This window comes from Sitophilus oryzae, unplaced genomic scaffold (assembly GCF_002938485.1).
Source record: "Sitophilus oryzae breed Bouriz unplaced genomic scaffold, Soryzae_2.0 scaffold_125_pilon_pilon, whole genome shotgun sequence".
NCBI classification, from domain to species: domain Eukaryota; kingdom Metazoa; phylum Arthropoda; class Insecta; order Coleoptera; family Curculionidae; genus Sitophilus; species Sitophilus oryzae.
The window spans coordinates 1,074,381-1,086,944 of record NW_022145904.1 but is presented as its reverse complement, the minus strand read 5'-3'; the positions used below and the strand labels follow the sequence as shown (position 1 = coordinate 1,086,944).

The 12,564-nt window shown below is 31.9% G+C and overlaps 1 protein-coding gene across 1 annotated transcript in view; it reads right to left on the bottom strand.

Annotated features, from left to right (window-relative positions):
• LOC115874258 (protein KIAA0100) overlaps nt 1-12,564 on the bottom strand; it is an 88,733-nt gene that overhangs the window by 23,461 nt on the left and 52,708 nt on the right. Inside the window, exons 25-32 of the mRNA XM_030889359.1 lie at nt 12,359-12,520; nt 12,183-12,302; nt 9,357-9,570; nt 7,212-7,418; nt 3,453-3,601; nt 3,324-3,399; nt 1,258-1,379; nt 667-942 (exon numbers count right to left, since the gene is read on the bottom strand). Coding sequence (XP_030745219.1) covers nt 667-942; nt 1,258-1,379; nt 3,324-3,399; nt 3,453-3,601; nt 7,212-7,418; nt 9,357-9,570; nt 12,183-12,302; nt 12,359-12,520 — 1,326 coding nt within the window. The remainder of the gene's footprint in view (nt 1-666; nt 943-1,257; nt 1,380-3,323; nt 3,400-3,452; nt 3,602-7,211; nt 7,419-9,356; nt 9,571-12,182; nt 12,303-12,358; nt 12,521-12,564) is intronic.

Sequence of the window (12,564 nt, the reverse complement as noted above, 5' to 3'; positions counted from 1 at the left end):
AGAATTTTACATAGAATCTTTCAAGTCCTCGGTGGTCGCGTGGTTAAAGCGTTAGGACTTTACGCTGCTATGACGTTGGAGCCGTAGTAAGGTAGGTTCGAATCCTAGTCAAGGCGACTTTTTTAATCGTTTTTTTTTTAATTTTTACATATTTATTTTTACTTTTTACATATTTATTATCGATTAATACAATTTTTAGTAATTTGTTTTTTCATTTTTTTTAAATTACTTATACGCGCATTCAAAATTTCAGCTAAATCGGAAAAAAAGTTTATAATAATATAGTGTCTAATGTTGTATAGATAATGAACGGAACCCTTCGTGCGCGAATCCGACTCCCACTTGACCAATTTTTTATAATATATTCTGTTTAATTTGATTGCAATGTCTATACAAACTATGTTATAAATAAGTTATAAAAAGTAATTTTTTTAACATTTATTATGGTGCAAATAAGTTGAAGTAATGACTTGAAACAATTTTTTACAACTAAATTTATTTTTTCTTTAAACGAACAAAATGAGAATAGCCATCTATCTCAATTATTGTTGATTACTTCGTATAATATATGATAATGAAAAATATTTAAAAACATTATGCTCACCAAAACATAAAAAATACGTTTTAGTGCAGAATATATCAAATTCAGTGAGATGAATTACTTACAAGTCTATCTAACCTATCCAACTCCGCCCGCAACTCTTTATCCTCTGGATTATCTTCTAAGGCTTTATTAACTAAATAAGCATCTTTTTCCAACCTCCTTAATTTGTTTATCGTATTCCTTAATACAGTTTGCTTCTCTTGAATTGGTCGTCGTTGGTCGTCTACGCTATGCAGTAGAAGCTGAAGCCTCATCCTAGCCAGTTTTTCCAATGCTTCTTTGCGATGTGGCTCGACATAGAGCAGCAAATTGTTGACGATGTCCAGAAGCATCGCATACTAGTTGATGAAACATATAATCTTATTAAATTATGTGTCTATTTATAATAGTTTTTAAATTCATTTATATTATCAAATGGCAATTCATGGTAGTCAGAAGTTATAACGATTAAATAGGTTCATTCAGTAGCGAACTGTAAGTTAGTTTGATCGAGACTGTGTTATCTAACAACAAAACCAATAAACAAAAACGCGCTAAAGATTTGAAAGAACAAATAAAATTATCTAAGAAACAAAAAATCTGGGTTAATAACTATTAATTCGTGGTAAAGTTGTAAATAAAGAACAACCTAATTTCTAGTAACATAATTATACCTGTAAGGAATTTGTGCAAACATTCAAATCATGATGCATTAGAGTGAAGGCATCTACAGCAGACTGCCGAGTATCCCATGGACCAACGTCTTCCTGTGGGGGAGGGGGAATTTCTCCTATACCTAAAATATACATACGGGGTGTAAATTCATTATTTCTAAAAAATAAGGAGTTGATTATTTGCTAAAAAACAAAGGAAGCTTAAATGAAAAATATAAAATTACAAATATAATATAAATATAATTTTTTCGATGTGTCTTTAAAGCGGCTTATACATTATCAAACAAATTGCGCAACAAAGCGATGCGCAACATTGCGTTGCACAACTGATTCAGCGGTCCATACATTATCAAACAAGTTGCGCAACAAAGCGATGCGCAACGTTGCGTTGCACAACTGCATTACCCATGCACTTGGTAAAATTTTGATCAAACTTTTTTGTAAAAGTTGGGCATTGTTCGAGAAACAATTATGATGATGTCGATGATACCAAAAAACGAAAAAGAAACCATATAATTTGGATGAAAGGACTAAAATATTGTACAACGAAGCTCAATACACACATACACTACACAACGCGTTGCGTAGGGTCCTGTTGCACAAAAGAATTCAAATATACTTGAAACTTATAAAACAATTGTGCAACGCATCAAACGTTACCATACATTGGCAACTCGTTGCGCAACAGCCTGTGTTGCGGAATTTGTTTGATAATGTATGGGCCGCTTAAGTATTTTCTTATACAGGGTGGGCCAAACACACAATATTAACGACCTATTTTAAAAAGAGTTCGCACATATAGAATGAAATTTAGTATGTGGATAGCACTAATCAAATCCACTCTTTAGGGCGAATTCTTATATGGATATTATAGTCAATTTAAATACTTTTTTTTATCTGTACACATTTTATTAGCAGAAAAGATAGAAAAACAGTTAGCACTAGAACATTGAAACTTGGTGTGTTGATGACACTAATCAAATGACAGTTAATAACCTATAAGCGATACTAAATAAACTTTTAGTTACGTCATTGAGGGCGCGATAATTGAATTCATTGTTACCAACCATGGACATATTCGGCGCCGGGCTGACTAACTGGAATTTAAATCGTCGTTCGTTTTGATACTTTAGTTTTATTTTACGAGTTTTTGGTTTAAGTGAATTGTGTTGTGATACTTTAAGCTTAAAAAGTTTTACTAGCAGAACTTATAGTAGAATATTGTTCTTTTTAGAACCGCTTTTAGTGCGAGGTACCGAAGCAGCTTAATAAGCGTTGTAAAAAACCCATTCCAACCTTTTTAGAATATTTTGAACGATGAGGCCCCTTAAGTGCTGTTAAGGAGGTGAGTTTTACTGATAAATAAAAACTGTTTATATATTTATTAATTAATTCATTTTTTACTAAAATATTGCATTAAAAGAAAACATGGAAAAGTCGGCAACGCTATGCCGATCAAACTTAATCACGTGCTAAAAGTTTATTTGGTATAGTCTGTGAATCGAATAACTTTGAATTTGACAGTTTCCGTGGACTTTTCTAGTGTTAATTTTATTAGGTTAGCAATAAGGTTGCGGCCATGCTGACGCAATGCCGTCTCTAATAGAACAGCCTCGAAGCGAGATTTATGACGTCACGCTAGTTAGATCCTACGGATTAATAAATATGTTGTAGAATACATGGAAAACATAATTATTCTTCGTATTTTTGGTTTGTATTTTAAAAATGATATAGTTTACATGAAATATACATAATATAAAATTTTTTATACATAATATAAATTTTATGATCTATATGTGCTGTAGTCCCATTTGGAATACCCTCCCACGATTAAACCAGAAAAAAAATAGGCGTTAATTTTTTTTAGACAATATTATACTGAGTTATATTACGTATAGTGTTATATGTACTGAAATTCTATATTATTTGTTTTATTAATAGAAACTTATTATTATAATAAAAAAATGTCAATACCCTTTTTTACAATGTTAATACTTTCCTTTTCTTACAAATAGAATTCGAAAATATTTTCCTAGACTGTACAAATAAATATTATTACTAATTACCTTCAGGATCTACACTGATATCTCCATAACCAGCATAATAAAATTCACATTTGCATCGAGAAACGATGCGTTGTAACTAAAATATTTAAAGGTTTAAAATTTGAGAACTGGGTATATAATTTGACGTACCTGACTAGATGTACTGGGACCGACGGTATCGCTTACAACAGCACCCACTGATACGCCACTGCCAACGATGTTGGGCACATCCGATGGTTCGGATATTTCAGCGGACTCCTTTTCTTGGATATTGTCGACGGTCAACCACATTATATTTTCTATAAAGAGAAATTAAATAAGTTATTTATCATGTGATACCAACAATAATAAAATAGTTTTGGAAGATTTTTTGACCCCGCTCCCCCACTGGTGAGATACCGAGATTTGTCTCGATCCCCTCCCCCCCCCCTCCCCCACCCTAATCTCAGGTCAGATCTTTCAAAAGGTAAAAAACCTCATTCAGAACCTCGAAATTAGTGGAATAAATTAATGATTTCAATTAGTCATTTCAGTTGGCTTTCAAAATTAGTGGTATAGTAATTTTCAATTAGTAGAAAAAGTTAACAAACCTTTCCACTAATTATACTTCAAAATTTACGAGGAATGTAATTTTGGCCTTTGATTATCATCCGTCAAGAGAAATTGTGGTTAGAAATCAAAAGTTGATTGTTTTATAAGCTAAATATTAGACTCTCTTTATCCAAAATGACATTCCTCGTCAATTTTGAAGTATAATTAGTGGAAAAGTTTGTTAACTTTTTCTACTAATTGAAAACGACTACCATTAATTTTGACGTTCTGAATGCTTACGTTGAAATTAAAGGAACAAACTTCTATGCTAATTGAAACCACTAATTTATTCAACTAATTTCAAAGTTTTGAATGAAGTTAAAATTTGTTAACTTTCTCTACTAATTGAAAATCCCTACCACTAATTTTAACGTTCCGAATGCTTACATTGAAATTAAAGGAACAAACTTCTACGCTAATTAAAACCACTAATTTATTCAACTAATTTCAAAGTTTTGAATGGAGTTAAAATTTGTTAACTTTCTCTACTAATTGAATATTCCTACCACTAATTTTGATGTTCCGAATGCTTACATTGAAATTAAAGGAACAAACTTCTACGCTAATTGAAACCACTAATTTCAAAGTTCTGAATGAAGTTAAAATTTGTTAACTTTCTCTACTAATTGAATATTCCTACCACTGTTTGATGTTCCGAATGCTTACATTGTGAAATTAAAGACAAACTTCTACGCTAATTGAAACCACTAATTTATTCAACTAATTAAAGTTTTGAATGGAGTTAAAATTTGTTAACTTTCTCTACTAATTGAATATTCCTACCACTAATTTTGATGTTCACCGAATGCTTACGGTGAAATTAAAGGAACAAACTTCTACGCTAATTGAAACCACTAATTTCAAAGTTCTGAATGGAAGTTAAAATTTGTGCTTTCTCTACTAATTGAATATTCCTACCACTAATTTGATGTTCGGAATGCTTACATTTAAATTAGGAACAAACTTCTACCTTCAGTGAAACTACTAATTTATTCAACTAATTTCAAGGATAGGTTAAAATTTGTCAACTTTCTCTACTAATTGAATATTCTACCACTAATTTTGATGTTCCGAATGCTTACATTGAAATTAAAGGAACAAACTTCTACTTCATTGGAAACCACTAATTTCAAAGTTCTGAATGAAGTTAAATTTGTTAACTTTCTCTACTAATTGGAATATTCCTACCACTAATTTTGTAGGGCCTTACATTGAAATTAAAGGAACAAACTTCTACGCTAGTGGGCAATGACTAATTTCAAAGTTCTGAATGGAAGTTAAAATTTGTTAACTTTCTCTACTAATTGGATATTCCTACCACTAATTTTTAATTTCGAATGCTTACGGTGAAATTAAGACAAGCTTCTGCAGGTAGAGCCATAATTTATTCAGCTAATTTCAAAGTTTTGAATGGAGTTAAAATTTGTTAACTTTCTCTACTAATTGAATATTCCCTGCCACTAATTTTGATGTTCCGAATGCTTACATTGTTGAAATTAAGACAAACTTCTACGCTAATTGGAAACCACTGTTCAAAGTTCTGAATGAAGTTAAAATTTGTTAACTTTCTCTACTAATTGAATATTCCTACCACTAGTTTTGATGTTCCGAATGCTTGCATTTGGAGATTAAAGGAACAAACTTCTACGCTAATTAGAGCCACTAATTTCAAAGTTCTGAATGAAGTTAAAAATTTGTTAACTTTCTCTACTAATTGAATATTCCTGCCACTAATTTTGATGTTTCGAGATGCTTGCATTTGGAATTAAAAGACAAACTTCTACGCTAATTGAAACGACTAATTTCAAAGTTCTGAATGAAGTTAAATTTGTTAACTTTCTCTACTAATTGAATATTCCCTGCCACTAATTTTGATGTTCAGATGCTTACATTGAAATTAGGAACAAACTTCTACGCTAATTGGAAACCACTAATTTATTCAGCTAATTTCAAAGTTTGAATGGAGTTAAAATTTGTGCTTTCTCTACTTGGTGAATATTCCTACCACTAATTTTTGATGTTCGAATGTACATTGGAAATTAAAGGAACAAGCTTCACGCTAATTGAAACCACTAATTTCAAAGTTCTGAATGAGTTAAAAAATTTATTGCTTTCTCTACTAATTGAATATTCCTACCACTAATTTTGATGTTCGAATGCTTACATTGGGGAATTAAAGGAACAAACTTCTACGTAATTGAAACCACTAATTTATTCAGCTAATTTCAAGAGTTTTGGATGGAGTTAAATTTGTCCAACTTTCTCTACTAATTGAATATTCCTACCACTAATTTTTGATGTTCGAATGCTTACATTGAAATTAAAAGGAACAAACTTCTACGCTAATTGAAGCCACTAATTTCAAAGTTCTGAATGAGTTAAAAAAATTTGTTAACTTTCTCTACTAATTGAATATTCCCTACCACTAATTTTTGATTCGAGGATAGCATTGAGTTAAAGGAACAAACTTCTACGCTAGTGGAAGCCACTAATTTATTCAGCTAATTTCAAAGAGTTTTTGGATGGGTTAAAATTTGTGCTTTTCTCTACTAATTGAATATTCCTACCGCTAATTTTGATGTTCCGAATGCTTACATTAATTAAAGACAAACTTCTACGCTAATTGAAACCACTAATTTATTCAACTAATTTCAAAGTTTTGAATGGAGTTAAAATTTGTTAACTTTCTCTACTAATTGAATATTCCTACCACTAATTTTGATGTTCCGAATGCTTACATTGAAATTAAAGGAACAAACTTCTACGCTAATTGAAACCACTAATTTCAAAGTTCTGAATGAAGTTAAAATTTGTTAACTTTCTCTACTAATTGAATATTCCTACCACTAATTTTGATGTTCCGAATGCTTACATTGAAATTAAAGGAACAAACTTCTACGCTAATTGAAACCACTAATTTCAAAGTTCTGAATGAAGTTAAAATTTGTTAACTTTCTCTACTAATTGAATATTCCTACCACTAATTTTGATGTTCCGAATGCTTTACATTGAAATTAAAGAAACAAACTTCTACGCTAATTGAAACCAATAATTTATTCAACTAATATCAAAGTTTTGAATGAAGTTAAAATTTGTTAACTTTCTCTACTAATATAAAATTCCTACCAGTAATTTTGACGTTCTGAATGCTTACATTGAAATTAGAGGAACAAACTTCTACGCTAAGTGAAACCACTAATTTCGCGGTTCTGAATAAAACTTAATATTGTGTATAAAATATGTTTTTGTTGTTCTAATATTAGTTTTTCCGTTCAGCCTTATATTATCATCTATTCACTATAAACTATTTGTAAATACCCCCAGTATCGTTTTCTCCCGCATTCACAGTTGCATAATACTGCATGCACTCCAATAATCCTGTCCACGTGGTTTTTGACACTAGAGTTCTGTCCTTCCACGCGGGTCGGTGAATTCGCTGCATAATTTCCGCTTTGGCCGCACTTAATATCACATATCCCTTTGTTTCACAACCTTTTAATAGCACTTGGGCATTTACTAATGATACTAAAAATATAAAATAACATTAGAATGAATGCTACAATTTTAGTATTATTGATGTGCGAATAATTATGTGGATAATTTAAATTAGGCCAGTAAGCGAGGATAAAAATAGGGTATTACCTCCGAATTCTTGACACCCGCACCGATTGACGTGAAATTTTAACAGTGAATAGAGATATATGTAAGAAACAAAAGTTACATAGTAGCGATGTGTGCTTTCACCCTGGGGGTGAGTGCTACCCCTTCTCAAGGGTGAAAAGTAAATTACCCATTTTAATTACAAAAATCAATAAAGGGATGAATTCTAAGCAAAAAATGTTCTATAAAATTTTTTCAGATAATTAATATTTTCCGAGTTATTTAGGATTGAAAATGTTGATTTTTCATTTAAAAACTGCATACTATTCTGCAATTTTTTATAAATACATATATAGTTTTATAGCAAAACTCATCTAAAGGAAAAATGAAGCTTTTGGAACAACGAATCGATTCATTTTTTCTTATTTACCGTAGGTGTAGTAATAGCCAAGACATTCTGTAAACTCGATTCTTTATTTTTCGAAAACTAAATTGTAAATTTTTACCGTAAAATAATGGCGAAAGAACACATTTTTCGAAGAAAATGAATATGACCGTTTTTAAAGTGCTTGAAAAGACCTTTTAAATGTCTTGTTTTTAAAGGTCTTTTCAAGTTCGTAGCTCAAAAACTTGCGGAGTTATGATAAAAATAAAATGGTCACCTCATTTTTTTGGAAAAAAATTAACAACAAAATCTAAAATCATAAAAATAAAAACTAACAATTTGTAGGAAATTACACGAGCTACAAATTAACCTCTATAGTTGAACAGTCTTGAACTCTTCATTTTCACGAGATTTTTGGGTTTTAAGGGCTCTAAGAAGATGGGCCTTACATGCAAGTCAAACTAAAAAAACGTTATATCTACGAAATAAAGAGATCTATAGAAAAATTGAAAGAGAGCAAAAATATTGCAAAAAAAAGATCTTCAATTTTCCTCTGTTGCATTTTTTACGTATCTTGCTTAGTTTTTGAGATATGTCAAAACAATTAAAATTTTTTAAAAAACAAAAAAAATTTTTTTTTTCATTATTTTCAACTTTTTTCCAAATTTAGGCATTCTAAACCGCTCGAACTTGCAGAGTCAATTGTTGGTACCTAAATATAGCCAACTGTACATGTATTACTCTTAGTTTTTAGTTTTATGATTTTAGTCATAGATTTAGTTTGTGTAATTTTTTTCCGAAATAATGGGGTGAAAATATTATTTTTATCATAACTCCGCGAGTTTTTGAACTTTTTTATGAAAGCATTTAAAAAGTCTTTTCAAGCACTTTAAAAACGGTCATATTAATTTCTTTCGAAAAATGTGTTGTTTCGCCATATATTTTACGGTAAAAAGTAGCAATTTAATTTTCGAAAAATAAAAAATCACGTTTACAGAATGATAACTCGATTATTATTACACCTACGGTAATCAACAAAGAATGGATCGTTTAGTTATTCCAAAAGCTTCATTTTTACTTTATATAAGTTTTGCGATAAAGTGCAAGGTTTTCGAGTTATTTATAAAAATTGTCAAAAAAATATGCAGTTTTTAGACGAAAAATCAACACTTTCAATCCTAAATACTAGGAAAATGTTAATTTTCTGAAAAAATGTTATAGAACATTTTTTGCTTAAAATTTATTTCGTTATTGATTATTGCAATTAAAATGGGTGATTAATTTTCACCCCCGAGAAGGGGTGGCACTCACCCCCAGGGTGAAAGCACACATCGCTACTATGTAACTCTTGTTTCTTACAGATATCTCTATTCACTGCTAAAATTTCACGTCAATCGGTGCAGGTGTTCAGAATTCGGACCATAAAACCCTCGCTTACTGGCCTAAATACAGTATTACTTCTCAAAGAAGATTATTACTTTGCCAATTTTTATGAACTACATCGTCTTCCTGGCATGCTTGTGCTCCTTGCAAATGCTGTTGCCTAGATACAGCGGACAAATCGTCACTGTATACAATGGAATTGTTATCGGCTTCGGCAATTAATTGTTGCAACATATTTGCAGCGTGTCCGGATTGCAATTTACTTATTGGCGATGGCGTGTCTTGGGAAGAGCTTGAAGACTGAATAGCCTAAAATGAAAATATAAAGTACGTCTACTGGATTTGTGTCTATGAAAAGAATGCGGATAAAAAACATTTAAGTAAACAGCAATATGTTTTATAAATCGCTACCTATACAGAAGCACAGATTATACACATTATAAACTTTGTTTTTTTTTATTGTCTTTTGTGGTTCCAATTTTCGGAATCGGGCACTAGTTAGGTTACTAGTTTGCGCACATAGCACGCCCACTTATGGCCTCTAAAATTGTGCACAGCGCCTGATCGGACCAGTTATTAGAGAGACATCGGTAAATTGAATAGCGTCATGCAGTATTTACGCGTACCTTATTTTGACAGTTACGATATGCGCGAGTCAATTTTTAACGCAATGCTCGCTAACGTACCCGCCTGATGTAATTTGGGGATCAATTACAGCAAGCGTTTTTTAATTAAATAAATATGGCCCAATATATGGATTCCACCTCTTCCAATATTAAAGAACCTATAAAAAGGCTTAGGTTTACAGCAGATGACGACATAGCCCGTCTAAGAGAATTTGTTGCCCCAAAACCCACTGGCAGACGTTGAACAATAAAGCACTGGAAAAAAGCACTTTAGCCCTTTAGTTTTAAAATACCTAGTAAACAAAACAATTTCAAAGTTAGGTTAAGTTGAAATAGCGGACGCGACGCGAACAGATTTTTTTCCGATCCGATAACTATAAATGAAGAGAGTTAATACCACCTCACGTAAAGGAAATAACACCTGGCGTTATTAACGTCCATGCACGCTATTCGGTTTACCGATATCTCTCTATTACGCTGCTTACTGTTATTTTACGCTAGTTTATTTTTGCGCACAGAAAATTTTACTCGTTTGCTCATCGTCATAAAAAAAATTTTCGTACCACGAATTAGGGACAAGATTTTTATCTGTATACATATAGTATACCTAATCTGTGATAGAAGCGGCAGTGACTTGATGCGGTGTACTTGATGAGCGGTGTACTTGATGAGTATGTCACCGCAAATCACTATCCGCCCACTCACTTCATTGGCTACTTACAAATTTGTCGAATTTTTATTGATGGGGCGCGTCGTCTATTTTTTTACGAGAAACATCGATTAAACGGTAACAGAGAATATCGTTTCCCCCCTTACGGATGCCCCGTAGCTACAAAACGGATAGACGTATTGTACGAAACATTTATATAGTCCTCCATATATATAGTACATTTATGTGATAGTGGTAATCTCGACCGTACTTCTAAATTTAATGTGGAACAATATCGGGTAGCGGTCTGTAGATTCAATTTAAACTAATTTGTTTTTAAACTCGATGTTTAAACAGTATCAGTACTGTTTCTATCCATTGTACTTGGTTTGTTAATTGTTGACATATATTTTAGATTGAAATCTTTTGTCTTGTGCAAGTTGTAAAATGTTCGTGTTATAATAGGATTATATTCAATGACTAAATGTTTTACTCCTGAAGAAGTTAATAAAAATTAACGAAATATCGAGTTTAAAAACAAATTAGTTTAAATTGAATCTACAGACCGCTACCCGATATTGTTCCACATTAAATATAGTACATTTATATAGTCCCCCCGTATAGTTGACAATCTATCAAAATGAACGGATTCTTATAAAACTTTTTACTTTTAGGTCGTGATGGTTCCGGAAATGATTTTTCAGGTTATCAAAGTATGAAGCTAAAAAAGTTTCTTTGACAATGTATTTATAGATTTTTTCTGTCAAAATAAACTCGCAAAAAAAATTAAAATTTTGCGTGCAGTATTTGAAATGAAACTTCTTACTTCCGGCTGTCTGTCTGTCCGTCTGAGGACTCCGACCTCATACCATGGAGAGATCACCCGACCGGATAGCCCTGGCAGCTGTGACCATTAAACTAAAATATTACTACCACTATGTAGTCTGTGGGTGGTTTTGTTTTTTTGTAAATTATTCATTATTTATAGGGATTTACAGTAATTTTATTAAATTATACGAATATTCTCGTTGATTATTGGTTTGAAATAAATAAGGGTTCTCCAATGAAAATGTGAGTTACTAACTCTAATAATTCTAATCCTGAGCTAGTAAATGAGTTAGATGCCTTACCTAGACCGTTATTCAGAAGCTACAAACCTATAGATGAAAATATCCATGAAAATTTACTTCCTTGCACACAACCAGAAAATATTGGTACAGTATCAAGTTTATTGTAGTGACTTTCTTAGCCGCGTATGGCACAGACATAGATTGTTACCCAGAGCGAATTAAATTGTTTTACAAAGGTGTAGAGATTTACCCCTAATGGGGTAGCAGTGGCAACACTGCCGTTACCACTTTTCCTGACGTTAGCTTGTGTGTTACGGCTTTGAATTTTTACTCTCAACGCGCGTAAAGCAGTTTCACTTCAAAAACGAAAACAGGAAATTACAGTTATTCAGCCATATTTCCGAAAATTACAAAAATACTTATACGTATAGTTATATAAACGTATTAGCATTGGGCTCACTAACAGGTAACTTTGTCCCATTTTAAACCACCTCGAATCTTTTACCGTTTCCGAGATCCCAATGGTAAGAGCCGAATTTGAAACACCCCGTATAATTCATACGTTCAAAATCTTACCTGTATTGAAACATTAGGAGGTGTACTAGTGGAATCTGTGTTCCTTCTCTTCATAGGCGTAGTATTAGTATCTTTTCTGAATCCTTTTAATGCTTCAGTCGACAAATTTTTCTTCATACGCTAAAAATTATACAGAGCAGTCAAATATATTCAATTTACTGTATAATAAAAATTACTTTTGTTTTCATAAATGTATCAAATAATACGAACGCTACATTTCTGTTACTTTTAGTCCAGGCACCTCTTAAATCGTAAACGACTAATTTGTGAGTAGGCGTTTCCCTATTACTATCAGCACCAGTTTGATTTGGCAATTTTGTTTCTCTGCCATAGGATACCTAATAAAATATTCGTTTAGAGAAAAATAAATATCAGTAAACTG